The sequence below is a fragment of the Bombina bombina genome, chromosome 3 (assembly GCF_027579735.1).
Source record: "Bombina bombina isolate aBomBom1 chromosome 3, aBomBom1.pri, whole genome shotgun sequence".
Lineage (NCBI taxonomy): Eukaryota > Metazoa > Chordata > Amphibia > Anura > Bombinatoridae > Bombina > Bombina bombina.
The window spans coordinates 430,215,076-430,242,186 of NC_069501.1; the positions used below are offsets into that span (position 1 = coordinate 430,215,076).

Below are 27,111 nucleotides of genomic sequence, written 5' to 3' on the forward strand. Positions count from 1 at the left end.
TAACAGCTACCTGTCCCAATGGCTGCTATATATGAATTAGCACACATTGGCCATCAAACTTCTAGTGAAAGTTTGTTTCTGTTTGGATTTTCCACCTACTTCCCTGTATAGAATAATTTCCTACCTCAAAAAAAGGTACAACTGGCTCCACAGTAGCCAGCTAAATTTGTGGTCCCCCTATATTGATGTGTCCAAATCCAATGATCTACAAGAAAAGATCTAAAATATTTACATTTTGGAGGGAAACTAAATATTAAAATAGCAAATATATCAGGTAATAAATTAATGTTCCTAGTAAGAATTTTATTCTGCTGTAAAGCAAACAAGAGTAAACTGTTAAAGGGACATTAAACGCGAAATACATGCTAAATAGAATGAAGCATTCAAAGAAAAGATTAGTCTGAGAATGGCATTTAAATGTATTTTTCTAAGTTTAGCTGTTTAAATGTTGACAAAAAAGTGTAAAGTTTTAGTGCCTATAAAACAATGAGAGCTGCCATGTTGTAACTTAGGTTACCTTCTCTGCTGTGGGCTGTGGCCAATAAGAGACAGTTATAATAAATAGGTCACCAGAGTGTGTAGTCAATGGCTGTGTGAATATTACAGTGTTCTGCATATTGCAGTTTTTTATCTATATATGATTTATCATTTTATATCACCATCTCAAAGTGTTTAATGTCCCTTTAAGGCTGTGACACACTGCAAGCGGTGAGGCGAGGCAAAGCAGCTGCTTCCCACCACGTCGCATCGCTTCTGAAGTTCAAATATTTCAACTCTGAGCGCTCAGCTACGCGACCTCACGCGGCTGAGCACGCAGAGATGAAAAGACAAGACACACTGAGCGCACACATCTGCATCATCAGGATGCACGCTGTGCCACTCCCAGTGTGTCACAGCCCTATGTTTCAATGTGACTCATGAGACAACAGCTAAAATGGCGTTTTTATGGAAAATATTAATCTGCCAGGGCTTCTATACCCTTGTTGTAAATTCATCTGTAAGAGATTCTTGCCTAAAGATGTCCCCAAGAGGTTTTTTATTTTACAGTATTTACCTGATATATGGCCTAGATGCAATCATCTTAAAGGGACACTGCATAGATCTCCATATAGGTGCTGGATAACATTACCTTATATAAAGTGTATTAGTACTTGCTGATTGCTTTTGTAGTTTTCAATACATTTTCTTTCTGACCTACCACCTTTTATATACGCGGGTATAGGCTTAGTTCTGTGTTTTTATTACAGAGAGTAACACCAGTACAGTGTTTAATTCAATATGATACAAAAGTGAGGATACAGAATAGAACAGAAAAAAAACTTGCATTTTTAGATTTTATAAAAGTACATAAAATTATAAACTGACTGTAAGTATTAAAGAGAACATTGAATTAATACCCTTTCTATTACTTTTTTTTATTATACCTAAGCTGAGCTCCTTGGCTTAAAGGGGCATGAAAGTAAAAAAATAAATATTCATGAAACTATTCAATGCACTTCTAGTTTCAAATGTACTTTTGCCATATCCTTTTACTGGACTTGCAATGCAATGCATTACACAGTAAAAGACAAGCTTGCAATAGTTTCTTCTCTTCATCAAGTCTGAAGCAATACTGATCAGTTTAATGGAATTTACAAATTCTAACTGAAACACACATATTCTTTATAAAACTAAATTATTTGTGGAAAAAATACAGCAAGTATAGAAGTTAAACAAAACTGTAGCAGCAAACTTAAATTTTTTTTTAAAAAAAATGATACTGTACCAAAGGAAAATGTATAGCTGCTAGAGAAGAACAAATATAATTACCTAGGTAACTGTCTTAAAATCTATATACAACGCGTTTCAAGAACACTCCTCTTCCTCAGGTGATACCTGTTTAGTCTGGTCAGATACTAATTAGGCATTTAGAGAGATTCTTAACTGGGCAAGTATTTTTGCATTACGTTTGTGCTGGGAAATTAATATTGTTTTTTCTTTGCCAATATTATTTTGCTTTGTACATATTGTAAGCCTATGGCCAATCCTAATTGTATTTTTTAAACATACATTATTAGATCTGTAATTGTAGTGCTGCCTGTTTTTTGTATAGAAGTATAATAATAGCTAGTTGCTATGTATATAGGAGGGTTGCTAGAGAACATCTGCTAGTAGTTCTGGTCAGGGACCAATACTAGTCCCTTGAGCATATGAAAGTCTGCTTTATATCTTACATTCTGAGTAGTAGTTGGGAATAACACTCCCTCATATGCAACTGAAACTCAGGCCGCTCTAATCCCCTTCTTCTTTGTTGCAGGCAGTAAAACGTTTTATGAAGCTTGAATGTAAGTGTCACGGGGTCAGCGGGTCATGTTCATTAAGAACATGTTGGCGTGCCATGTCAGACTTCCGAAAAACAGGAGACTATCTGAGAAAAAAATATAATGGGGCAATCCAGGTCACCATGAATCAAGATGGTAGTGGCTTTACAGTGGCCAATCAGAATTTCAGGGAAGCCACAAAAAAGGACCTGGTCTACTTTGAGAATTCTCCTGATTATTGTGTGATGGACAAGTCTGCAGGTAAAACACATTTTTTTCTCTCAATAGATAACAGCAGTTGAGTGAAATGTTGTGCTGGCCTCTGGCGAAATGCCTCTGCTGTCTGTCGTTCATTATTGCAAAACTCAACACCTTGTTTGATCTTTTGTCAGCCAAAATATACAGTACTGAGAGGTTTCCTCTCATTTTCTAGTCAACAGAAACATGTGAAATAAAATAAAACTAAAAACTGCTCTAGGAGGGATCAGAATGACACAAAACAACTTTCAACATTAACTGCTTAGGATTAAAACAAACAAACAAAAGCATTATAATAGTACAAAGTAATCTGCCTTTTCCATTCAGCAAAAACTTGTCAATCAGTAAATTCTAAAGCAATGAAATACATTAAAACATTATATTATGCAAATATATTATTTTTAAATCATTTTGTAAATGTAAAAAAATGAAAACACATAAATAAAAACCTACATAAATAAATATGAACAAATACAGCTCTTTTCTTCTTATGACACATTTGGCAGTCTAGCCAATGAGATGCCATACAGCTCTTTTCTTCTTATGACACATTTGGCAGTCTAGCCAATGAGATGCCATACAGCTCTTTTCTTCTTATGACACATTTGGCAGTCTAGCCAATGAGATGCCATACAGCTCTTTTCTTCTTATGACACATTTGGCAGTCTAGCCAATGAGATGCCATACTGCCAACACTATTGGAGACACTAACTGCTCGATATGGCACTTTTTCTATATATAAGGGTTTGATGTTAAACTTTGGGCATGCAGGGGATTATTTGACAAATCAACTGTGGCTTGTCAGAGGATCCCCGACCAAACTGTGCATGTTTAATTTCTAACAATATGTCCTTTGCCTGGGTATGGCTTCACTTTGGTTGTCTTAAAGGGACAGTCAACACCAGAATTTTTGTTGTTTAAAAAGAAAGATAATCCCTTTATTACCCATTCCCCAGTTTTGCACAACCAACACAGTTATATTAATATACTTTTTACCTCTGTAATTATCTTGTATCTAAGCTTCTGCTGACTGCCCCTTATTTCAGTTATTTTGACAGACATGCAGTTTAGCCAATCAGTGCTCACTCCTAGGTCACTTTACGTGCATGAGCTCAATGTTATCTATATGAAACATGTGAACTAATGCCCTCTAGTGGTCAAAATGTATTCAGAATAGAGGCAGTCTTCAAGGTCTAAGAAATTAGCATATGAACCTCCGAGTTTTAGCTTTCAACTAAGAATACCAAGAGAACAAAGCAAAATTGGTGATAAAAGTAAATTGGGAAGTTGTTTAAAATTGCATGCCCTATTTAAATCATGAAAGTATTTTTTTGGACTTGACTGTCCCTTTAAGAAAAGAAAATGATTTTTTAGAGAAGGGCTGTTGGTTAAAAGTGTTAACACAGTAATGCACAGGGGTCTAAAAATTAGGTATGCTGCAGTTTTGAAGCATACAACCTATGTGTGGTATATGTGTTCAAGGACATATTTGTTATGCAGTGCTTGACACCATTATTTTCATGCTCAAGCAATCTTCATAATAATATAAATATGTTAGAACTGCGGAATCTGTTGGTGCTCTAATCACATCATGTCGAAAATGTGCAGTGTTTGTAAGTTGACATTCTTGTTTTTTTATGTGTTTGTAAATATATAAATTGATATACAGACAGAGTACCGGTGTCCTGTCAAAAATAGCTACCTTGTCGAGATTTGCTACCTCAATCTCCGCATGCTCACAATTACGTAATCGCACTTCACGTATGTTTGAAAGGAATGTGTGGAATGTGATTATGTAATGAACAGCATGCGCAGATGCAGGTAGAATACGTAATTGTGACCATATCCACGTCGAGGTAGGAAATGTCAACAAGGTAGCTATTTTTTATAGAAAACTGTCATCACAGAAATGTTGTCAATTATTACTAAGCAAAAGAATTTAAAAAAAAGAAAAAGAAAAGAAAGAAACAGGCTCTAGAAAACTGTTCACTCTAACAAGTAGAAGAGAAAACTTGAAAAAAGTTAGAGAAAAATAAGAGACAACCTCTTTGGCTTAGATAGGGGGAGACACCATATTGAGATAATATACGTCACATGGTAATCGTGTCTTTTTAAGAACTGGCTGCTGAGTCACAATTTAGGGAAAAAACCCTGAACTAGTATCGAAAAGACCCAAGCACCCTTTACGCATCTTTGAGATTACTCATACAAATATCGTTCTATCCAGTAAGACTACTTTAACAGACATGGATATTTTGCAAAGCGTTTCCAAAGTGTTGCGGTTTTGCGAGACATCATGTATTGGGGCATTTAACACAACTTTATATGATGTTATATGATGGCAGGAACGCCTATTGACGATCGGCAATTAAAAATATGTAAAGTAAACCTCAATGAATTTAGAACATGATCGTATCCTCACAGCTTAGACCCGTTTCCACCATAACTAATATTGTTATGGTGGAAACATTAGAGAATGTAATTTAAACACTAGCGACCCTGCAATGCTATGTGTTTAACCCTGCAAAAAGATTAAACTAACACATAGTAAAAGCACTGCTGGTTCCAAGCAGAAACGGACGGTGACCCAATCCACAGCGGTAACCGCATACACGCTACTACCTCTACTGATTAGGTGACTGGCAGTCTCTGCTCAGGATCAGCAGTGCTCTGAGACTCCTGAGCGGTACTTTAACTATGTGTCTTACTTATGTAATGCCTAATATTTCCAAAAATACTAAACAGTTTTGCATAAAATGTTACACTTTGTAGTGATTTAATAATAAAATATCCCATTCCAGAGATATTTGATGCTTGAAAAAATAAGCTTATAATAAAAACTCTTGAAGAACAAACCCCTCAAAAATTATTTCAAGATTAATAATATTTACTGTATGTTCAAATAAATATATGAACAGTGTGGAGAAAATACTCATATTTTTAAGGACATAAAAGTATTTTCTTTTTCTTTGTTAAAGCTAAAAGAGGATATTTCAAATACATTACAAGTTTTTAGTTTTTTTAGTAAAATGGATGCCTTTGTCCTGAAAAAAAAACAACAACATTATGAGGCGTGGTACTGTCCACCAATGAAGCAGTGGGAGTTCCGCTTATCATCCCATCATGCTTTAAAGGGATAGGAAAGTGAAAATGAAACTTTCAAGAATCAGATTGAGGCCCCTATTTAACAAAGGTCTGTCGGACCTGATCCGACAGTGCGGATCAGGTCCGACAGACCTCGCTGAATGCGGAGAGCAATACGCTCTCCATATTCAGTATTGCACCAGCAGCTCTTGCATATTCAGCATTGCACCGCCAGCAGGGGGGTGTCAATCAATCCGATCGTACTCGATCGGGTTGAATTGCGGCAATGTCAGAGCAGGCGGACAGGTTATGGAGCACTTTTAAAATCACTTCTATTTTCAAATGTGCTATGTTTTATTGGTATCCATTGTTGAAAATGAATAAGCACATATCCTGCACTAGTGGGAGCTAGCTGGTGATTGGTGCCTGCACACATTTGTCTCTTGTGATTGGCTAACTAGATGTGTTCAGCCAGCTGTCAGTAGTGCAATACTGTTTCTTCAGCAAAGAATTACAAGATAATTAAGCAAATTTGATAATAAAAGTAAATATGAAAGTTATTTAAATATGTTTGTTCTATCCGAATAATGAATTACATTTTTGGGGTTTCCTGTCCCTTTAAAATGTAGCTCCTCTTGTTAGCTTCAAAAATTAAATAAAGAACTTTGACTTATTTTCTTTCTCATACAAAAGATCTATTTAACATATTTACATATTGCTATTTCATATGTATGTTAGAAATGTTTTAGAGCTTTCTGATCCTTTAATTAGTGATATTCAGGACCACCTATGACATCCTCCTATGTGGGATTATGATACCACTCGGCATCTAACACCTTAGCTGACTATAAATTCCCTAAAGCTTTCTCCATCAATTCCTTGTTTGTTGGTATGTGATAGTGAGCTGGTTGTGTTGCAAGCTTGTGTGCTATGAGGGGGACTGAGGCAGCGTGTAGTTAGTCTCAGAGAACATTTTCCCACAGAACAATGAAATTTGTGAGTACGTTTGTAGAGCTAGTCTCAGAGTAACCAGAAAATGTCACTTAAACTGCTTTTCTATGTACAAATGCCCAGAGAACAACTGCATCTATCATTACAATTATTTTAATATGTATTTAATGTAAATATTTCACATTCCAATGTTCTGCACTTAGCGGAATATGTTCTATGTATTCTAAATAGATATTCCTATATATAAATATATATATATATATATATATATATATGTATAAATCTATACCTACATATAACCATGTATGTATGTATATGTGTGTATATATATATATATATATATATATATACATATAGGTATATATATATATATATATATATATATATATATATATATATATATATATATATATATAGTGTACAAAAATACCATCAGATATATGTAGAAATATGTATTTATGAATAAATAGAAAATAATCTTCTGTATGAAGAACATTGGAACGTGAAATATTCTTATTTTAATGTCGGGTTAGAGCAAATGAGAATATGCGACCGGGTTTGCGCAAGAGTGGGGTGTTAGTTTTTCCCCAACTTTTTTCTCCATTTACTTCTATGGTGTAATACGTGAACCCGTGCGCAATATACTAACTTCGGCTTTTTGCACTTGTCGGGTTAGTGCGAGAGCGAAAACAGTTTACTTTCTACTCGTTATTCTAGCACAACCCGACAAGTGCAAACATCTTACTTCTAGCACAATTAACGTGCAAGCGTTAATTTGCGCTCCACTTGTAATCTGGCCCAAATTTTTTTTGTTTTTTTATTCTTCTCATTAATAGAATCCACCTAACTAAGATGCTCTCAAATTGTCCTACTTGCTGTAAATACCCCTAGGGTACTGAGCTGAATGTCTTAATGGGTATTTAATCCTTTCACTCTCCCAGTTCCTTGAGGGTTAAAAGGAAGGCCACAGAGAAGGATCAAAAGGAGTTCATTATCAAAGGAATGTTATGCCTTTAGTCAGAAGGATAAGAGATCCTGTAGTTGTCCCTTCACAGCCATGACCCATAGACAGGGCCCAAACTATCATCTCTAGCTGCTGACTAATGGTGCCAGTTACTGACCCTATGATGGTTATATTGCTGGCCTAAAAACTGTTTTATAAGCAAAATTAGTTGGTCAGTCAAAAAATTAGTATATGTATAATCATGGGTGTAAAAATATCACTATAGTTTCCTAGTCAGGAGAGTACAAGTCCACACAAAGATACAAAAAAAGAAACAACAAAAAACAAACACATTTTTACTCCACTGCAACTTCTTACATGTCCAGGACTAATGAACTAGTAGAAATATCCAGCCCTGTTTATCATTGTGTTAGTTAGAATAAAGGTGTTAAAATGATAAAATGTTTTTTGTTTGTTTGTTTTTCGTTTCAAGGAGAGATGCAGTGGCCAGAAATAATCAGTGTAACTTGGTGCTATGAAAAACAAATATATAACTCATTATTGGCAGATGTATATTGCTATCCTAGATTCCAAAACTTAAAGGGACATGAAACCCAAATTTTTTTTTATGATTCAGATAGAGAATACCATTTTAAACAACTTTTCAATTTACTTCGTTTATTTAATTTGCTTCCTTCTCTTGTTATCCTTTGCTGAAAAGTTTATCTAGGAAAGCTCATGAGCAGCAAAGAAACTAGCTGCTGATTGGTGGCTGCATATATGTAATGATTTTCATTGGCTCACCCATGTGTTCAGTTAGAAACCAGTAGTGCATTGCTGCTCCTTCAACAAAGCATACCAAGAGAATGAAAACAAATTTATAATAGGAGTAAATTCGAAAGTTGCTTAAAATTGCATGCTCTATCTGAATCATGAAAGAAAAAATTGGGTTTCATTTCCCTTTAAGAAAAATAAATTAACATTCAAGTGACATCTTGACAGAAGAAAATATTCAGGGGACAAAAGCAATTAAAAAAAAAAAAAAAAAAAAAAGGATTGTGAGTAGATGACTTTAGCTGGAATAATGATATATTTCTACTGCTGGTGATATTTTATATATATATATGTAAATATATATGTTATAGGTAAAGTCAGATATTGGGTAATCCTAGGATTACCTGGGTAAAATGGACATTACCCAAGCGGCTGTGGGTAAAGCCCGATGTAAGTTCATAAATTGCCTCAGAGTGCATGCGCTTCATTAAGTCACTGCATCAAATATATAAAGGATGCACTATAATTCACCCATCTTCACTATTTTTTTTTGCCTCTGCCTGGGGGGTTTAAGGGGGACGAACCCCCCCCCCCTTATAAAACTCATTCGCCAAGGTTCACTTGGGGTGGATGCCAGAGGATCAGCGGGCCACCTTCCTTGAACCCCCCAGACAGAGGCAAAAAAATAGTGTAGATGGGGGGATTACAGTACATTTTACCAATAGCTGCTTGGGAAATATTAGTTTTAGCTGGGTAATCCTAGGATTACCCGTATAGCTTACTTTACCCATAAAATATAAATATATATATATATATATATATATATATATATATACATTTATTTTATTCAAAATAATGCTATGCAATAAAATAATAACGTCTCATTCCATACTTATATGTAACCTTTGTTTAAAGGAAGCAAATGACAATCATTGGACTCTCCAAGGTTACCACTCAACATCACTCAGAAAGTCTAATCTAGAAGTTACTCCTAGTTTAGAACATAGTTGTCTAGAATAGTTTTAAAAAACCTAATAGGTTTAAATATTTATCATTTTAGAAACTGTAATACAAACTTCCCAACATTTCCCAGAAGCCCTCTGTGAGAGATTTAGGCAGAGGAGGATTAATGGTCAGTGACCCACCAGTGAGTTACAGCAGAAGGGGAGGGCCTCAGGTGTGCTGCTGAGGGTGAATCTAGTTGTGTCATTTATAGGGTTGGAGGAGTTAGATGTGTTGTAGGTGGGGCCGGAACAGTCAATGAAATCTGGGACATTTACCCTTAGGAGGAAGACTGTGGGCGGAACGGCAGGCAGAATTCTCAGCCTTTGTCAATCCTGTAATATCCAGGATGGTTGAGAGGTATGTAATTGTGGCATCCCTTTAAATAAAGTTTTTAAAGTAATTTTCAAAACATTTATGAAAAAAATCCAACAATACAATTGATTACATTTTAAAATACTGTATTTTGCTTATGATTACAATGCTTATAAAAATAGATGCAAGCTCATTTTCAGAGCATTTTAATGGCGAGGCTGAAACAATGGGGCCTATTTATTAAAGGTCTTGCGGACCTGATCCGACAGTGCGGATCAGGTACGCAAGACCTCGCTGAATGCGGAGAGCAATACGCTCTTCGCATTTAACATGCTTATCATGTTTAAAGGAACACTTTTGTTCTGTTCTCACAATTAAATAAGATAGTGTGGCCACAATATATAAAATATTAAGCTCTTATAAAGCATACCATGATTTTTAACCTTTTTTATACCGCCCCAAATCACCCATGGAAATACAAGTGACTACTGTCTCATTTAATTGTGAGAACAAAACAGTGTTTACCATCCCTTTAAATGTACCTTTTCCCACATTTACTCTTTTCTTTCTGGGACAGCACACTGTGCTTGTTGGAAAAGACACAAGGCTTAATGTGTAGCTGCTCATGAGGTTGCTGAAGGACCAATGTTCACTCTAAGGCCAGTTTTGTGAGTGGCCCAGCAGTGAAAGAGTTAATAAAGGCATCACACCTTGTAGTCTGCATTGTGTAGTCTTTGCTAATTGCTCTAATTAACTGTTTCACTGCTGGGTCCCTCACAAAACTGGTCTTAGAGGGAACATTATGAATGACCTCATGGTAAAGGTATGATCTTGTTCAAAATACATCTTCACTGCCAGTAACATCTGTAGTTACGTGCAATGCCCAGTACATGATATCTCACACATCAAACATGAACTACTAGCAATGAGAAAGAGAAAGCGCAGGCTGCTGCAGAGAGCTTAAGGGAGCTGGATGGGGTAAGTATACAAACCCCTTGATCTCAGTGCTGGTAAATCCAAGCTTATAACAAACGCTAGGCTTTACCATCACTAAAAATAAACATTAGTTTCAGACACCCTACCTTGAGATGTCTTCACCCAGCCGGGCACAAGTGGTCCTCCAGAGGGGCCGAAGTCTTCATCCGATCCGGGCAGAAGAGGACCTCCAGACGGCCAGAAGTCTTCATCCAGACGCAGTGGCATATTAAGGTTTTGTGCTGCCCTAGGCACTCAAAATGCTGTTGCCTCCTATCCCCCTCTCCCTCTAAGGTTTTAGGCCTTTTTAGCTGTGATATTTTTTGGTCAGGGAGTTAAGTGATCTTTTATGGCATTTTCAAAATATATGTTCACACACACACAGTCACAGATACACACAGAGTTATACACACACACACATATATACACATACACACACACACACCTATCGCTGCAATATACAAAAAACAAACACAGATTTCTTGAAACAATACTTCCCCAAACAAAATACTAAGTGCTGGTAGCCAACAGAACTAAAGTCAGTAGCTAGCTGAATAAAAGAAAGGTTTAGAGCTACCTCCAAACTGTAAGCTCCATGGGAAGTCTCTTTTTCCCCCTAGAATGTAAGCTCTTTGGGCAAAATCTCCCTTACATACCTGTATAATGCTTCTAAAATAACTGTAAGCTTCTTACTAATATAGCCAGACAAAAAGTGCTGCCCCCTCCCAATCTGCTGCCCTAGGCCGGTGCCTTGTTTGCCTAGGCCAAAATAAGCCCCTGTCCAGACGGCATCTTCTATCTTCATCCATCCGTAGCGGAGCGGGTCCATCTTCAATCCAGTCCAACGGAAGAATGAAGGTTCCTTTAAATGATGTCATCCAAGATGGCGTCCCTTCAATTCCGATTGGCTGATAGGATTCTATCAGCCAATCGGAATTAAGGTAGGAAAAATCCTATTGGCTGATGTAATCAGCCAATAGAATTGAAGTTCAATCCTATTGGCTGATCCAATCAGCCAATAGGATTAAGCTCGCATTCTATTGGCTGTTCCAATCAGCCAATAGAATGCGAGCTCAATTCTATTGACTGATTGCATCAGCCAATAGGATTTTTCCTACCTTAATTCCGATTGCTGATAGAATTCTATCAGCCAATCGGAATTGAAGGGACGCCATCTTGGATGACATCATTTAAAGGAACCTTCATTCTTCAGGTGGACTTCATTTGATTAGGATGCTCCGCATTGGCTGTATTGAAGATGGACCCGCTCCGCTCCGGATGGATGAAGATAGAAGATGCCGTCTGGATGAAGACTTCTGGATGTCCTCTTCTGCCCGGATCGAATGAAGACTTCGGCCCCTCTGGAGGACCACTTGTTCCCAGCTGGGTGAAGACGTCTCAAGGTAGGGTGATCTTCAAGGGGTTAGTGTTAGGTTTTATTAAGGGGGGATTGGGTGGGGTTTAGAGTAGGGTTGGGTGTGTCGGTGGTGGGCTTTAATGTTGGGGAGTATTGTATTTTTTTTTACAGGTTAAAGAGCTGATTACTTTGGGGCAATGCCCCCCAAAAGGCCCTTTTAAGGGCTATTTGTAATTTAGTATAGGGTAGGGAATTTTATAATTTTGGGGGTATTTTTTATTTTATTAGGGGGATTAGAGTAGGTGTAATTAGTTTTAAAAAATTGTAATTCATTTTTTATTTTCTGTAATTTAGTGTTTGTTGTTTTTCGTACTTTAGTTTATTTAATTTAATTGTAATTAATTGTAATTAGTTTAGGGAATTAATTTAATTATAGTGTAGTGTTAAGTGTAATTGTAACTTAGGTTAGGGTTTATTTTACAGGTAAAGTTGTACTTAATTTAGCTAGGTAGCTATTAAATAGTTACTAACTATTTAATAACTATTGTACCTAGTTAAAATAAATACAAAGTTGCCTGTAAAATAAAAATAAACCCTGAGATAGCTACAATGTAACTATTACTTATATTGTAGCTAGCTTAGGGTTTATTTTATAGGTAAGTATTTAGTTTTAAATATGAATAATTTAATTAATTGTAGTAATTTTATTTATATTTATTTAAATTATATTTAAGTTAGGGGGTGTTAGGGTTAGACTTAGGTGTAGGGGTTAAAACATTTAAAGGGACAGTCTAGTATAAATTAAACTTTCATTATTCAGATAGGACTTTTAATTTTAATCAACTTTCCAATTTACTTTTATCATCAAATTTGCTTTTTTCTCTTGGTAACTAAACATAGGTAGGCTCGTATGCTAATTTCTAAGCCTTTGAGGGCTGTCTCTAATCACATGCTTTTTAAATCTCTTTTTAACACAAAGAGACAGATAGTACACGTGGACTATATAGATAACACTGTGTTCAGGCACAGGGGGTTATTTAAGATTTAGCACAAAACAATGCTAAATATAACACAATTGATAATAAACAGTCACAGTCATGTAAACAGTGGGCTGGAAGAAAGTTCCTAGATACAAGGTAATCACAAAGGTAAAATGTATATTAATATAACTATGTTGGTTATGCAAAACTGGGGAATGGGCAATAAAGGGATTATCTATCTTTTAAAACAATAACAATTCTATGGTAGACTGTCCCTTTAATATAGTTGGGGCGGCAGATTAGGGGTTAATAAATGTAGGTAGGTGTCGGCGATGTTAGGGACGGCAGATTAGGGGTTAATAAAATTTAACTAGTGTTTGCGAGGCAGAAGTGCAGCGGTTTAGGGGTTAATATATTTATTTAAGTGGCGGCGATGTCCGGTCGGCAGATTAGGGGTTAAAAACTTTATTTAAGTGTTTACGATGTGCGGGGGGCCTCGGTTTAGGGGTTAATAGGTAGTTTATGGGTGTTAGTGTACTTTTTAGCACTTTAGTTAAGATTTTTATGTTACGGCGTTAGCCCATACAACTCTTAACTACTGACTTTTAAATGCGGTAGGAGTCTTGACAGGAGAGGGTGTACCGCTCACTTTCTCCAAGACTCGTAATACCGGCATTAGGCAAATCCCTTTAAAAATATAGGATACGCAATTGACGTAAGGGGATTTGCGGTATGCTCGAGTCGCGGAAGAAAAGTGAGCTGTACACCTGTACTTGCCAGACTCGTAATACCAGCGGGCGTTAAAAAGCAGCATTGGGACCTCTCAACTCTGCTTTTTAAGGCTAACGCAAGACTCGTAATCTAGGTGATTATTAGGAAGGCAATCGATTGGGGTATAAAGTTTAAAAAAATAAAAATACTTTTTTAATTACCTTCAGCTTTATAGCCTCTTATTCATTAATAGTCAGATGATCAATCTGGTAATAGTGATTTCCTGGCATGAATAAATGTGCATTTATTTGACTAGAGGTTCATGGGAGTTACTATTAAAATCCAAAGGCCCTTATTGATATGAGGGTACCTTCTTCTTTTGACTGTAGAGATTAGAAAACACACACAATTGTTTATTACATTTGTAATAAATATATGTATTTGTTTCACACATTTTGTAGCATATTCCTCACATCATGATATAAACATAACAAAATAGTATAGCAGGTCTTAATTTGACCAGCATTAAAAGAATATTAAACAGTGCTCCTTCAGTAAAAACAAATATGTTAAATAAAAGTAACCATAAAAATAAGCAAATAGCTTACTTGTATTCTTGCAAAATGAGCACTTATAAATTCTCAGTGTAGCCCCTGTCCTCAGGAATATAAGAGAGCAGCTTAGGCTACATTCTGCCTCCTCTGAGAATGGGAAAATCTGACTTATTTTTTATCTAGTATTCACTTAATACTAAATCAGTATGTTACTTTAGAAGTTTTATGGCATCAAGCTACATAAGGCTTCTTGTAAATAACTCAGCCTACCTGTAGGGCTGTGACAGGAAGTAATGGACACTGCTCAAATTAAGTTGAACTAAAAGAAAAGGTAAAATCCTTTTAAAATTATGAATAATAAATACTGCAATGATTTCTATTAAGTATAAGACACTCCTTAGTGTTTTTTTATTACAACAATGAAGCAGACTCTTTCACATCCCTTTAAAGAACTCCAAAACAGCTCAGCAGAGGGGTGGGAAATGGCTCATCAGTTAAAGGGACATGAAACCCCAAATTTGTCTTTCATGATACAAACAGAGCATTCAATTTGAAACAACTTTCCAACTGACTTCTACTATAAAATTTGATTCACTTTCTTTGTATCCTTTGTTGAAGGAGAAGCAATGCACCACTGTGAGCTAGCTGAACACATTGGTGAGCCAATGGCAAGAAGCATATATGTGTTAAGACAATATGGAGTAAAGGAGCGCTGTGAGCTAAATAAGATAGTCTGGAGACCTCTATACAATTTGTCAAACGTACATTTATTTTAAAAAAGGATTAAAAAGTTTCATGCATTAGTATATATTAGGGACATCTCCCTGAAATTAAAACCATTTTATATATAAAACAATACAGTATAAAGTGTTTCGAGTGCTCTTTTTAAATAATTCCACCTTTCTATTTTAGTTATCCTATTCCACCTTAAATAATATGGTGCCGCAGCTGTAGTGGCTTTTTTCTTAGTCTTTCAATCACAAAGCAACAATGTCTCTTTTCATGATTCTATAAATTGTAATTGTGTAAGTCACTTATCTTTACAATGTCTTTTGATGTTTTCTGTAATTTGTAGACTTGTCTGTAATACAGATATTTTTATTTACGTATACGGATGGGCTTACCGGGTCTTCTGACACATCTGTGTCTGATGTAAGTTTCTTGGGTGTCAAAACCTGATCCTCGCTCTTTGGTATCGAAACCTGGACCACGCTCCTGCGTGTATGGGTTTCTTTTATGCTGCCGGTTTGAAGCAACTTTCACCCCTGCAGTCTGGGTTCTTTGTTTCCCGGGCAGCCTCCTGAGACAGGTAATCACGATGCACGCCTCCAGCGCGTGTATGGGAACTAGGACTTGAATTCGCAAACGGCCGTTTGTCTTAAACTTTCTTTCCCTCTCCTTTTTTCAAAGTGGGGTTAGTTTAATGGGTGTCCAGTTCTTTGTAGTGTAGAGAACGTCTACGCGTTTCGCCAATAGGCTTTATCAAGACGGATGATTTTGGTTGTTACACCGGCATTTTAAAAAGCCCTCCTTTCATTTCTATTGGTTGATAGGTATTCTGTTCTGATAGGTGTCTTTTAGAAAGGTGGATTTCTCTGATATCTTTAAGGTGGAATATTTTTTGCTTCTTTCTTTGTTACTTTATAAAAGCTTTGGATATCACCCGTTTGCTCCTTTGTATAAGGTGGAATGTTTTTACTCTATCTTTTGTTAATCTATATAAGCTTTCTATATCTGATATATTTCGCTTTTTTAACAATATTCAAATTCTGGCATTCTCATCTTATGGTGGAATTATCAGCCTTCTATTTTATATCATGATTATAAATGACTATATGCATTTCTATTATACTAAACTATTTTTTCTATGTATGTGAAAAAATTAACGATCTGTTTTAAACAAATATTTCACTTCTAATTTATTATTCTTTGTATGAATTTCAACTTATATAAGTTTTTAAACTTAGTTATTTAGTTTTTTTATATAATTGATTTGTGTAGCATATTATTTTTTATTATTGCATATATGTTTATATAGTTCTAAATTTCTCCACTTTTTATTTTCTTATCAATTTATTTGGCTCTTTGTCGATGACTTCTCATTCATACAGTTTAGGGTATTTCAGAGATTTGGGGACTTTTTTGTTAAAAAGGTTGATCTATAATATACTGTATTTTCATGTATACTATTAGTGGATTTTAATTTATGACAAGAGAAATGGGGATAGATCTAATTCTGAGTTTAATCCCGCAGGATAGAGGGTTTGCATGTTGTAAATTAGCTCTGCTTCTGTTCTTAACAGTTTTTCTTCAAAATTACCTCCTCTCCATTCGGGTTTGAGCTTTTTTATGCCCCAAAAAGTGAAATTTTTTAGATTATTATTATGTACTTCCCTAAAGTGGGTGTAAAGGTGTGTTTCTAGATTTCCACTGTCTATGCATGATAAGTGCTCGCGTATTCGTTCCCTTAGGGTTCTGGTGGTCTCCCCTATATATTGTAGATTACATGTGCATTGTATAATGTAGATTACACCTTATCCTGACATCTTATGGTTTCTTTTATGTGATGTATTAGACCATTTTTATTGGATTTAATGTTCTTGCATTTGCTGCTGAATTTACAAGACCTGCAGCCAAAACAGGGGTAAAAACCGGCTAATTTATTGCCTAGTAGATCTTTTTCTAATGTGGAATTCGTTTTAAAATTTCTGAACTCACTGGGAGCTAGTATTTTTTTGAAATTTTTTGCTTTTTTGAAAATTATTTTTGGATTATCTGTCATTTTTTCGCCTATGAGAGGATCTGTTTGAACTAGATGCCAGGGTTTTTTCAATATTTTTTGTAAAGTGTAGTGATCACAATTGTAATCAGTTATTAATGCAATGTTGAATTTATCTTCCTTTTCTTCTTTTTTGTCTATTTTATCAGAGTTTGTATTTTTATATGTAAGTAGACTTTTTCTCTCTTTTTGATCTACTTGTTCCTTTGCCTTTCTTATTATCTCTGTATTGTATCCTCTGTCAGTGAATTTTTTCTCAAGTATCTCAATCTGTTCTAGATAATCTGATGTTTTCGTGCAATTGCGCTCTATCCTGAGATACTGACCTTTGGGGATATTTTCTTTCCATTTATTTAAATGGCAGCTATTGAAATGTATTAGATTATTTGCGTCTACTTTTTTGAAGTGTGTTTTAGTGATTATTTCTTTTTCTATAATTTCAATGTCCAGATCTAGGAATGTTATTTTTTCCTTACTGGTGATATATGTGAAATTAATTCCTATATCATTATTGTTCATATCTGAAATGAACTTGTTTAACTCTATAGATGTCCCCTCCCATACAAAGATGATGTCATCAATGTATCTCTTATAGAGCACGAGATTTGCGCCGAGCTCATGTTGGGATATAAATTCTTCTTCCCATTTTCCCAAGAATAAATTTGCATAGCTCGGCGCAAATCTCGTGCCCATAGCGGTTCCATAGCGGTTCCTCTTGTTTGAATATAGAATTTTTTGTTGAAAGAAAAATAATTCTGATTTAAAATAAAATTAACACCTTTAATTATAAATTCTTTTTGTTCTTGATTTAGTGTTTTATCCCTGGTCATGTACATTTCTGCTGCTTTTGTGCCTAGATGATGTTGAATGCTTGTGTATAAAGATGAAACATCGCACGTGCCTATCAGATAGTTTTCTTTCCATTCTAGATTATTAAGGAGTTGTAATATGTCCGTGGTGTCTTTAAGGTAGGAAGGTAGAGTTTTTACATATTTTTGCAGGAAATTGTCAATGTATTGTGATAAGTTTGCAGTTATGGACCCTATTCTGGATATTATGGGCCTACCAGGTGGGTTTGTGAGATCTTACCCACCTGGTAGGCCCATAATATCCGGAATAGGGTCCATAACTGCAAACTTATCACAATACATTGACAATTTCCTGCAAAAATATGTAAAAACTCTACCTTCCTACCTTAAAGACACCACGGACATATTACAACTCCTTAATAATCTAGAATGGAAAGAAAACTATCTGATAGGCACGTGCGATGTTTCATCTTTATACACAAGCATTCAACATCATCTAGGCACAAAAGCAGCAGAAATGTACATGACCAGGGATAAAACACTAAATCAAGAACAAAAAGAATTTATAATTAAAGGTGTTAATTTTATTTTAAATCAGAATTATTTTTCTTTCAACAAAAAATTCTATATTCAAACAAGAGGAACCGCTATGGGCACGAGATTTGCGCCAAGCTATGCAAATTTATTCTTGGGAAAATGGGAAGAAGAATTTATATCCCAACATGAGTTCGGCGCAAATCTCGTGCTCTATAAGAGATACATTGATGACATCATCTTTGTATGGGAGGGGACATCTATAGAGTTAAACAAGTTCATTTCAGATATGAACAATAATGATATAGGAATTAATTTCACATATATCACCAGTAAGGAAAAAATAACATTCCTAGATCTGGACATTGAAATTATAGAAAAAGAAATAATCACTAAAACACACTTCAAAAAAGTAGACGCAAATAATCTAATACATTTCAATAGCTGCCATTTAAATAAATGGAAAGAAAATATCCCCAAAGGTCAGTATCTCAGGATAAAGCGCAATTGCACGAAAACATCAGATTATCTAGAACAGATTGAGATACTTGAGAAAAAATTCACTGACAGAGGATACAATACAGAGATAATAAGAAAGGCAAAGGAACAAGTAGATCAAAAAGAGAGAAAAAGTCTACTTACATATAAAAATACAAACTCTGATAAAATAGACAAAAAAGAAGAAAAGGAAGATAAATTCAACATTGCATTAATAACTGATTACAATTGTGATCACTACACTTTACAAAAAATATTGAAAAAACCCTGGCATCTAGTTCAAACAGATCCTCTCATAGGCGAAAAAATGACAGATAATCCAAAAATAATTTTCAAAAAAGCAAAAAATTTCAAAAAAATACTAGCTCCCAGTGAGTTCAGAAATTTTAAAACGAATTCCACATTAGAAAAAGATCTACTAGGCAATAAATTAGCCGGTTTTTACCCCTGTTTTGGCTGCAGGTCTTGTAAATTCAGCAGCAAATGCAAGAACATTAAATCCAATAAAAATGGTCTAATACATCACATAAAAGAAACCATAAGATGTCAGGATAAGGGTGTAATCTACATTATACAATGCACATGTAATCTACAATATATAGGGGAGACCACCAGAACCCTAAGGGAACGAATACGCGAGCACTTATCATGCATAGACAGAGGAAATCTAGAAACACACCTTTACACCCACTTTAGGGAAGTACATAATAATAATCTAAAAAATTTCACTTTTTGGGGCATAAAAAAGCTCAAACCCGAATGGAGAGGAGGTAATTTTGAAGAAAAACTGTTAAGAACAGAAGCAGAGCTAATTTACAACATGCAAACCCTCTATCCTGCGGGATTAAACTCAGAATTAGATCTATCCCCGTTTCTCTTGTCATAAATTAAAATCCACTAATAGTATACATGAAAATACAGTATATTATAGATCAACCTTTTTAACAAAAAAGTCCCCAAATCTCTGAAATACCCTAAACTGTATGAATGAGAAGTCATCGACAAAGAGCCAAATAAATTGATAAGAAAATAAAAAGTGGAGAAATTTAGAACTATATAAACATATATGCAATAATAAAAAATAATATGCTACACAAATCAATTATATAAAAAAACTAAATAACTAAGTTTAAAAACTTATATAAGTTGAAATTCATACAAAGAATAATAAATTAGAAGTGAAATATTTGTTTAAAACAGATCGTTAATTTTTTCACATACATAGAAAAAATAGTTTAGTATAATAGAAACGCATATAGTCATTTATAATCATGATATAAAATAGAAGGCTGATAATTCCACCATAAGATGAGAATGCCAGAATTTGAATATTGTTAAAAAAGCGAAATATATCAGATATAGAAAGCTTATATAGATTAACAAAAGATAGAGTAAAAACATTCCACCTTATACAAAGGAGCAAACAGGTGATATCCAAAGCTTTTATAAAGTAACAAAGAAAGAAGCAAAAAATATTCCACCTTAAAGATATCAGAGAAATCCACCTTTCTAAAAGACACCTATCAGAACAGAATACCTATCAACCAATAGAAATGAAAGGAGGGCTTTTTAAAATGCCGGTGTAACAACCAAAATCATCCGTCTTGATAAAGCCTATTGGCGAAACGCGTAGACGTTCTCTACACTACAAAGAACTGGACACCCATTAAACTAACCCCACTTTGAAAAAGGAGAGGGAAAGAAAGTTTAAGACAAACGGCCGTTTGCGAATTCAAGTCCTAGTTCCCATACACGCGCTGGAGGCGTGCATCGTGATTACCTGTCTCAGGAGGCTGCCCGGGAAACAAAGAACCCAGACTGCAGGGGTGAAAGTTGCTTCAAAACGGCAGCATAAAAGAAACCCATACACGCAGGAGCGTGGTCCAGGTTTCGATACCAAAGAGCGAGGATCAGGTTTTGACACCCAAGAAACTTACATCAGACACAGATGTGTCAGAAGACCCGGTAAGCCCATCCGTATACGTAAATAAAATATCTGTATTACAGACAAGTCTACAAATTACAGAAAACATCAAAAGACATTGTAAAGATAAGTGACTTACACAATTACAATTTATAGAATCATGAAAAGAGACATTGTTGCTTTGTGATTGAAAGACTAAGAAAAAAGCCACTACAGCTGCAGCACCATATTATTTAAGGTGGAATAGGATAACTAAAATAGAAAGGTGGAATTATTTAAAAAGAGCACTCGAAACACTTTATACTGTATTGTTTTATATATAAAATTGTTTTAATTTCAGGGAGACGTCCCTAATATATACTAATGCATGAAACTTTTTAATCCTTTTTTAAAATAAATGTACGTTTGACAAATTGTATAGAGGTCTCCAGACTATCTTATTTAGCTCACAGCGCTCCTTTACTCCATATTGTCTTAACACTTTGTAATTTTATACGGTAATTATAGGGAAGATTACCTGTAAAGGAGCTTTAAGATTAGATTCCAGGCGCAGTCTCTTACAGATCCATTTTTAAGAAGCATATATGTGCCACCACCAATCACCAACTAGCTCCCAGAAGTGCATTGCTAATCTTGAGACTACCTAGGTATGCTATTTGACAAATGATTGCAAGAGAATGAAGGAAGTTAGATAATATAAGTAAATTGGAAAGTTGTTTAAAATTTCATGCTCTGTCTGAATCACGGAAGTTTAATTTTTACTTTAATGTCCCTTTAAGTGATTAATCTACTATGCAAAAATAAATAAAGATATATTGTCTGTCATTTGATTTAGCACAATATGAGAGTTTTATTGAAGTAAGAATTCTTATTTTGTATTTTTGAATAGCATTGCAAATATGGATTCTAATCTGTATATATACCATTAAAAACAACATTATCCATGTAATATACAAAATAAAGTGTAAAATAACTAAAATGTGTATTCTTTGTATTTATCTCACTATGTTATCCAGAAATGTAGCACTTGCCCTTTACAAGCTACAGAGGTTTCTAAATAATTTTAATGTTTGCTAATTTTGAAAGGGACCTCATAGACCTGAGAGATTTCAGTGCAAACAATAGCAATAAATGCACAGGGGCCGAATTATCAATGTGCGGACGGACATGATCCCCTGTAGCAATCATGTCCGCCACATATCGATAAATACCAACAGTATACGCTGTCAGCATTTATCATCGCACAAGCATTTCACTAGAAATGCTTGTGCAATGCCGCCCCCTGCAGATTTGCGGCCAATTGGCCACTAGCAGGGGGTGTCAATCAACCCAAACTTTTATGAAAATTCAGTGGATAATCAGCCGTTGGGGGACATCTCTAAAGTATTTTTACTTCATCAAGCTTGAACGGACATTCCCCAGATAGTTAAGAATAATATTATGCTTGAAGACATACTTAGAGCATGGATCAAGATACATAAAATATTGGGGATCTCACATCTGTTTACAATTTACTTACCTATTAGTGGAAATCCGGACTTTCCACCAGGTATGAATACTAAAAATTTTCAAGCATGGGGAAAGGTTAAAATAAAGACAATATGAGATCTTCTTGATCCCTTGAAAGGAACGGTAATTCCCTTTTCAGAATGACAACTAAAATATTATTTAGCAGATTCACAGTATTATGCTTATATACAACTTGTGTATTACATTCCTTTTTACATTGGAGCCACTTACACACAGACTTTGGTGTAAAAAAAAAATCTATGTAAGATTTTCATTTGGGATTCTCTAAAGCAGGGTTCAGCAACCTTGGCTGTCCAGTTGTTTTAAAACTACATTTCCCATGATGCTTAGGCAGCTTAAAGACACTTAGATTTTATTTTACTCCAAGGTCTGTGTGTAAGTGGCTCCAATGTAAAAATGAATGTATCAAATGCAGAAGGGGAAACCCAGGTCTAAAACATTATATGTGGGCATGCCCAAGGATTATTATTATTATTATACTTTATTTATGAAGCGCCAACATATTCCGCAGCGCTGTCCATGGATACAATTCATTTAAATAAAACAATACAAGACTTGTAAGAGACAGGACAAAATTTACAAACACATACAGGAGGGATTGAGGGCCCTATTCCTGTGGGAACTTACAATCTAGAAGAGAAAGCTGTTAATACAGAGTTAGATGAGGGAAATGTTAGGTAAGTGAAATTAATTTATTATTGAGTTGGGTGCTAGGCTTCCCTGAACAAAAAAGTCTTCAGGGAACATTTAAAGGAAGAAAGATTAGGGCAAATCCTGACAGCACGAGGGAGAGTGTTCCAGAGGGTAGGTGCTGCACGACAGAAGTCCTGCAGTGTAGCATGAGAGGAGGTGATAGTTGCGGATGCAAGGAGCAGGTCATTGTTGGATCTTAGTGGACGGGCTGGAGTATACTTGTGTATTAGAGAGGATAGGTAGAGGGGAGCGGTGTTAGTGAGAGCTTTGTATGTAAGGGTGAGAATTTTGAATTTAATTCTGCTGTGTATGGGGAGCCAATGAAGGGACTCGCAGAGAGGTGCAGCAGATACAGATCAACGGGAAAGGTGGATCAGCCTGGCAGAGGCATTTAGGATGGATTGAAGGGGGAGAGGCGGGAAAGAGGAAGGCCAGCGAGTAAGTTATTGCAGTAGTCAAGTCGGAAGATAACAAGGGAGTGGATTATTTGCTTTGTGGTGTCAGCACTCAGAAAAGGGTGAATTTTGGAAATATTGTGTAGATGGTTGCGGCAGGATATAGAAAGCGATTGGATATAGGGGATGAAGAATAGATTTGAGTCAAGTGTGACTCCGAGGCAGCGGACTTGGGGCGATGGGAAAATGGTGATGCCGTCAACAGGTATAGAGAAGTCAGAAGTTGGCGTAGAGCTTGAGGGGGTGATGAGAAGGAGCTCAGTCTTGGACATGTTAATCTTTAGGTGGTGAGAGGCCATCCAGGAAGAAATACCAGATAAGCAGTCACTGACATGAGAAAGGACAGAGGGAGAGAAAGCAGGGGTGGAGAGGTAGATCTGGGTGTCATCAGCATAGAGGTGATATTTGAAGCCATAACTGTTGATAAGTTTACCCAGCGAAGAAGTATAGATGGAGAAGAGTAGAGGACCCAGAACAGATCCTTGAGGTACTCCAACAGAGAGAGGCATAGGAGAGGAGGAGTCGCCGGCAAATGACACAGAAAAAGACCTGTGAGAAAGATAAGAGTGAATCCAGGAAAGAGCAGTGTCACAGAGGCCAAAATAGCTAAGGGTCTGTAGGAGGAGGGGGTGGTCAACTGTGTCGAAGGCAGCTGAGAGGTCAAGTAAGATGAGTATAGAGTAGTGGCCAATATTTTTAGCAGAAGATTGTTTGTAACCTTGGTAAGGGCAGTCTCAGTTGAGTGTTTTGTGCGGAATCCGGATTGCAGTGGGTCAAGCAAGGACAGGGAGTGAGTTCGGCGATTGTAAACTAGTTTTTAAAGGAGTTTTGATGTTAGGATTAACCAATTATGGGCAAAGATTAGTTTTTGGCTAACAAAGTTGTTGAAAAAATATTTTCAAATTGAGTTTGGACATAATATTTATTTGTTTGATAATAGGGTAGGGAAGGGAAAAAAAAGTCTGTTTTTTGCAATGGTTTTGTTAATGAAGAGAAAAAGTATTTTAAAGGCTTGGCTTTCCCCTAGTGTACCGTGCATTAGAGAGATTAAATTAGTTTTAAGAGATCAAGTAATAATTGAAATATTTGATGTTTTATATGAAAAAGATCTAAGAATAGAGAAATGTATTAAAAAGGGGCATATTTATTAAAACACTAGATATTCCAATTCAGAAACAAGTGATTTACACTCGTCTGGGTTGTACAACTGCTAATATTAACTGGAGTCCTGAACTAAACCTATTTTGCCTATGTCGATAATGAGATTTCATGCTTATGTTATATGCAATATCTGTACATATATTATGTTTAGACATAAAATTGTATTGTATGTTTTTTTCTTAATTTGTGTCTTCTTACTTTCCTGTGTTTGTATATGGACTATGATTCAATAAAAAGAATAATAAAAAAAAAAAAAAAAACGATCATATGTGATCAGGCGGATTGCTGTCTGCCGCCTCAGTGGTGGCGGATGAGTAAAGGACCCGGCTGCTTCTTAACTTATGTTTCTGGTGAGCCTGAAGGCTCGCACGGAAACAGCTGCTTATAGCAGCATTCGGGGCATAATAAATCGGCCCCTGAGTATCAGTGCACCCCAATAAGACAAAAGCTGCACATATGTTCAAGTGCCCTGCACCAAACCCCCACAATCACGTAGACTAAATCCAATGGAGCAGCAGCACTCCAATATATATATCTTACATTTATTAATTGGGCATTAAAGAGCTGAATACATCATGTGAACCAATGATGAGGCATATACGTGTAACTACCAATCAGCAGTTAACTCCAGTAATGCATTGCTGCTCTTGAGTCTACCTAGGTATGCTTTTCAACAAAGGATAACAAGAAAAAGAAAGTAGATAACAGAGGAAGATTGGAAAGTTGTTTAAAATGACATGCTCTATCTGAATCATGAAAGTTTAATGTTGAGTTTACTGTCTCTTTAAGTTTTGGAAAAAGTTTATTTTCAATGTTAAGAAGTAACACAATGATAAAGCTAACCAACAATAAAATAGCTGCACCAATCTTTATGACATTTGGTATGCAGATAGATTTTATTGTCTTGTACACATTGTTTTTGTTTTTCTTTGATCAGTTCAGGATTTTTTATCACTGTGTGTAACCTGTTGCACAACGCTTTCTTTCAGGTTCCCTGGGAACTGCTGGCAGGGTATGTGATAAGGTCTCCCGTGGAACAGACGGCTGTGAGGTCATGTGCTGTGGACGGGGTTATGATACCACACGTGTTACCCGTATCACTAAATGTGAATGCAAGTTCCATTGGTGTTGCGCTGTGCGCTGTAAAGAGTGCGAGGAGACAGTGGATGTGCACACCTGCAAAGCACCAAAGAGAGCAGAATGGCTAGATCAGACCTGAGCCCATCTCGCCAAACATCTGGACAAAAGCTGCAGGCCCCGCAGGATTCTGGGTGTAAGTGTAGTCTGGCTGCATGGCTTCTTATTTAATTAATTATGCAAGGCACTAAAGACAGGACTACACTTCCCAGGATCCTCAAAAAAAAAAAAAAAAAGGCCATCAAAGAACTTGTCTTTTCTGTACGAGACCTTTGCAATAAAACCAAAAAATTAAATTGTGAGCCTTAATCTACTGGTAATCCACTAAAGACTTCCAAAATATTACAGCTCACTCTTGATGTTTGTGGCTTTTCTATCACAAGCGGGGACTGAACACTATATCCAAGTACTTTTGAACGATGTGCAACAAGTATTATTACATTTATTGCTGAAAAAAAGCAAGTGAAAATATTCTGTCAGGATATTATTTAACACAGACAGTATCAGCCCCTCAACAAGGACATGTTTTTGCAAACCATGCAATAAAGGACACAAGCAAAAATGTTGGTTTATTGAATTTATTCAAAACAGTCACATGACAGATTCTTCATAACAGAAATGATGAACTTTATAGACTAAGAAAATATTTTATCTATGGACAGAGTCATAAAGAAACAATATTTCCCATGCAAGTGTTGTGTTTAAAGATTCTATATTTTTCAGCAATATCAGAAAGCAAATAGAACAAATGTCAGGTTATTATTTTTCTTTTAATTTAACATATTTAGCTGCTGGAAATGCATGGAGTTGTCATCTTTGATGAACTTCTAAATAAAGTGAGCAGTAAAAAAAATAATCTCTGCAAGCTGTAAAACAAAATAAATACATAAATAAAATGAAGACTCGTAATTCAGAACCAGAACCAGAGGACTTTGGATGTGGCTAAGACACCATGATTTTTGTAAACTTGCTTGTATGTTGTGTATACTGCTTTAATATTTTTTTAAAAAATACATATAAACCTATATTGTAAAAAGAGGTTGCACTTTGGTGTCTATTATCTGCAGAAAAATCAATATCCAGCAAACTGATTCTAAGGTATCTTTTAAAAATGTGACTAAACACAGTAGAATCACATAATCAATAGATGTATAATAAAAAGACATTGCAAAAGCACTTAGTTTCAATTTCAAATAAGTAGTAGAATTTTTTCTGACAAATGTCAGTTAGTTACATTTTCCTTCCTAATGCATCATGTGACATCCATAAGCCAATCACAAAATGCATATACGTATAGCCTATGAATCTTGCACATGCTCAAGAGGAACTGGTGCATCAGAAAGTGTTATATAAAAAGACTGTGCACATTTTGATAATGGAAGTGAAA

General features: G+C 35.6%; 1 protein-coding gene across 1 annotated transcript in view; it reads left to right on the plus strand.

The window, feature by feature from the left end:
* WNT2B (Wnt family member 2B) overlaps window positions 1-25,933 on the plus strand; it is a 174,821-nt gene extending 148,888 nt beyond the window's left edge. The window contains exons 4-5 of the mRNA XM_053706645.1: window positions 2,297-2,561; window positions 25,577-25,933. Coding sequence (XP_053562620.1) covers window positions 2,297-2,561; window positions 25,577-25,806 — 495 coding nt within the window. The 3' untranslated portion in view covers window positions 25,807-25,933. The remainder of the gene's footprint in view (window positions 1-2,296; window positions 2,562-25,576) is intronic.
* The last annotated feature ends 1,178 nt before the right edge of the window (window positions 25,934-27,111 follow it).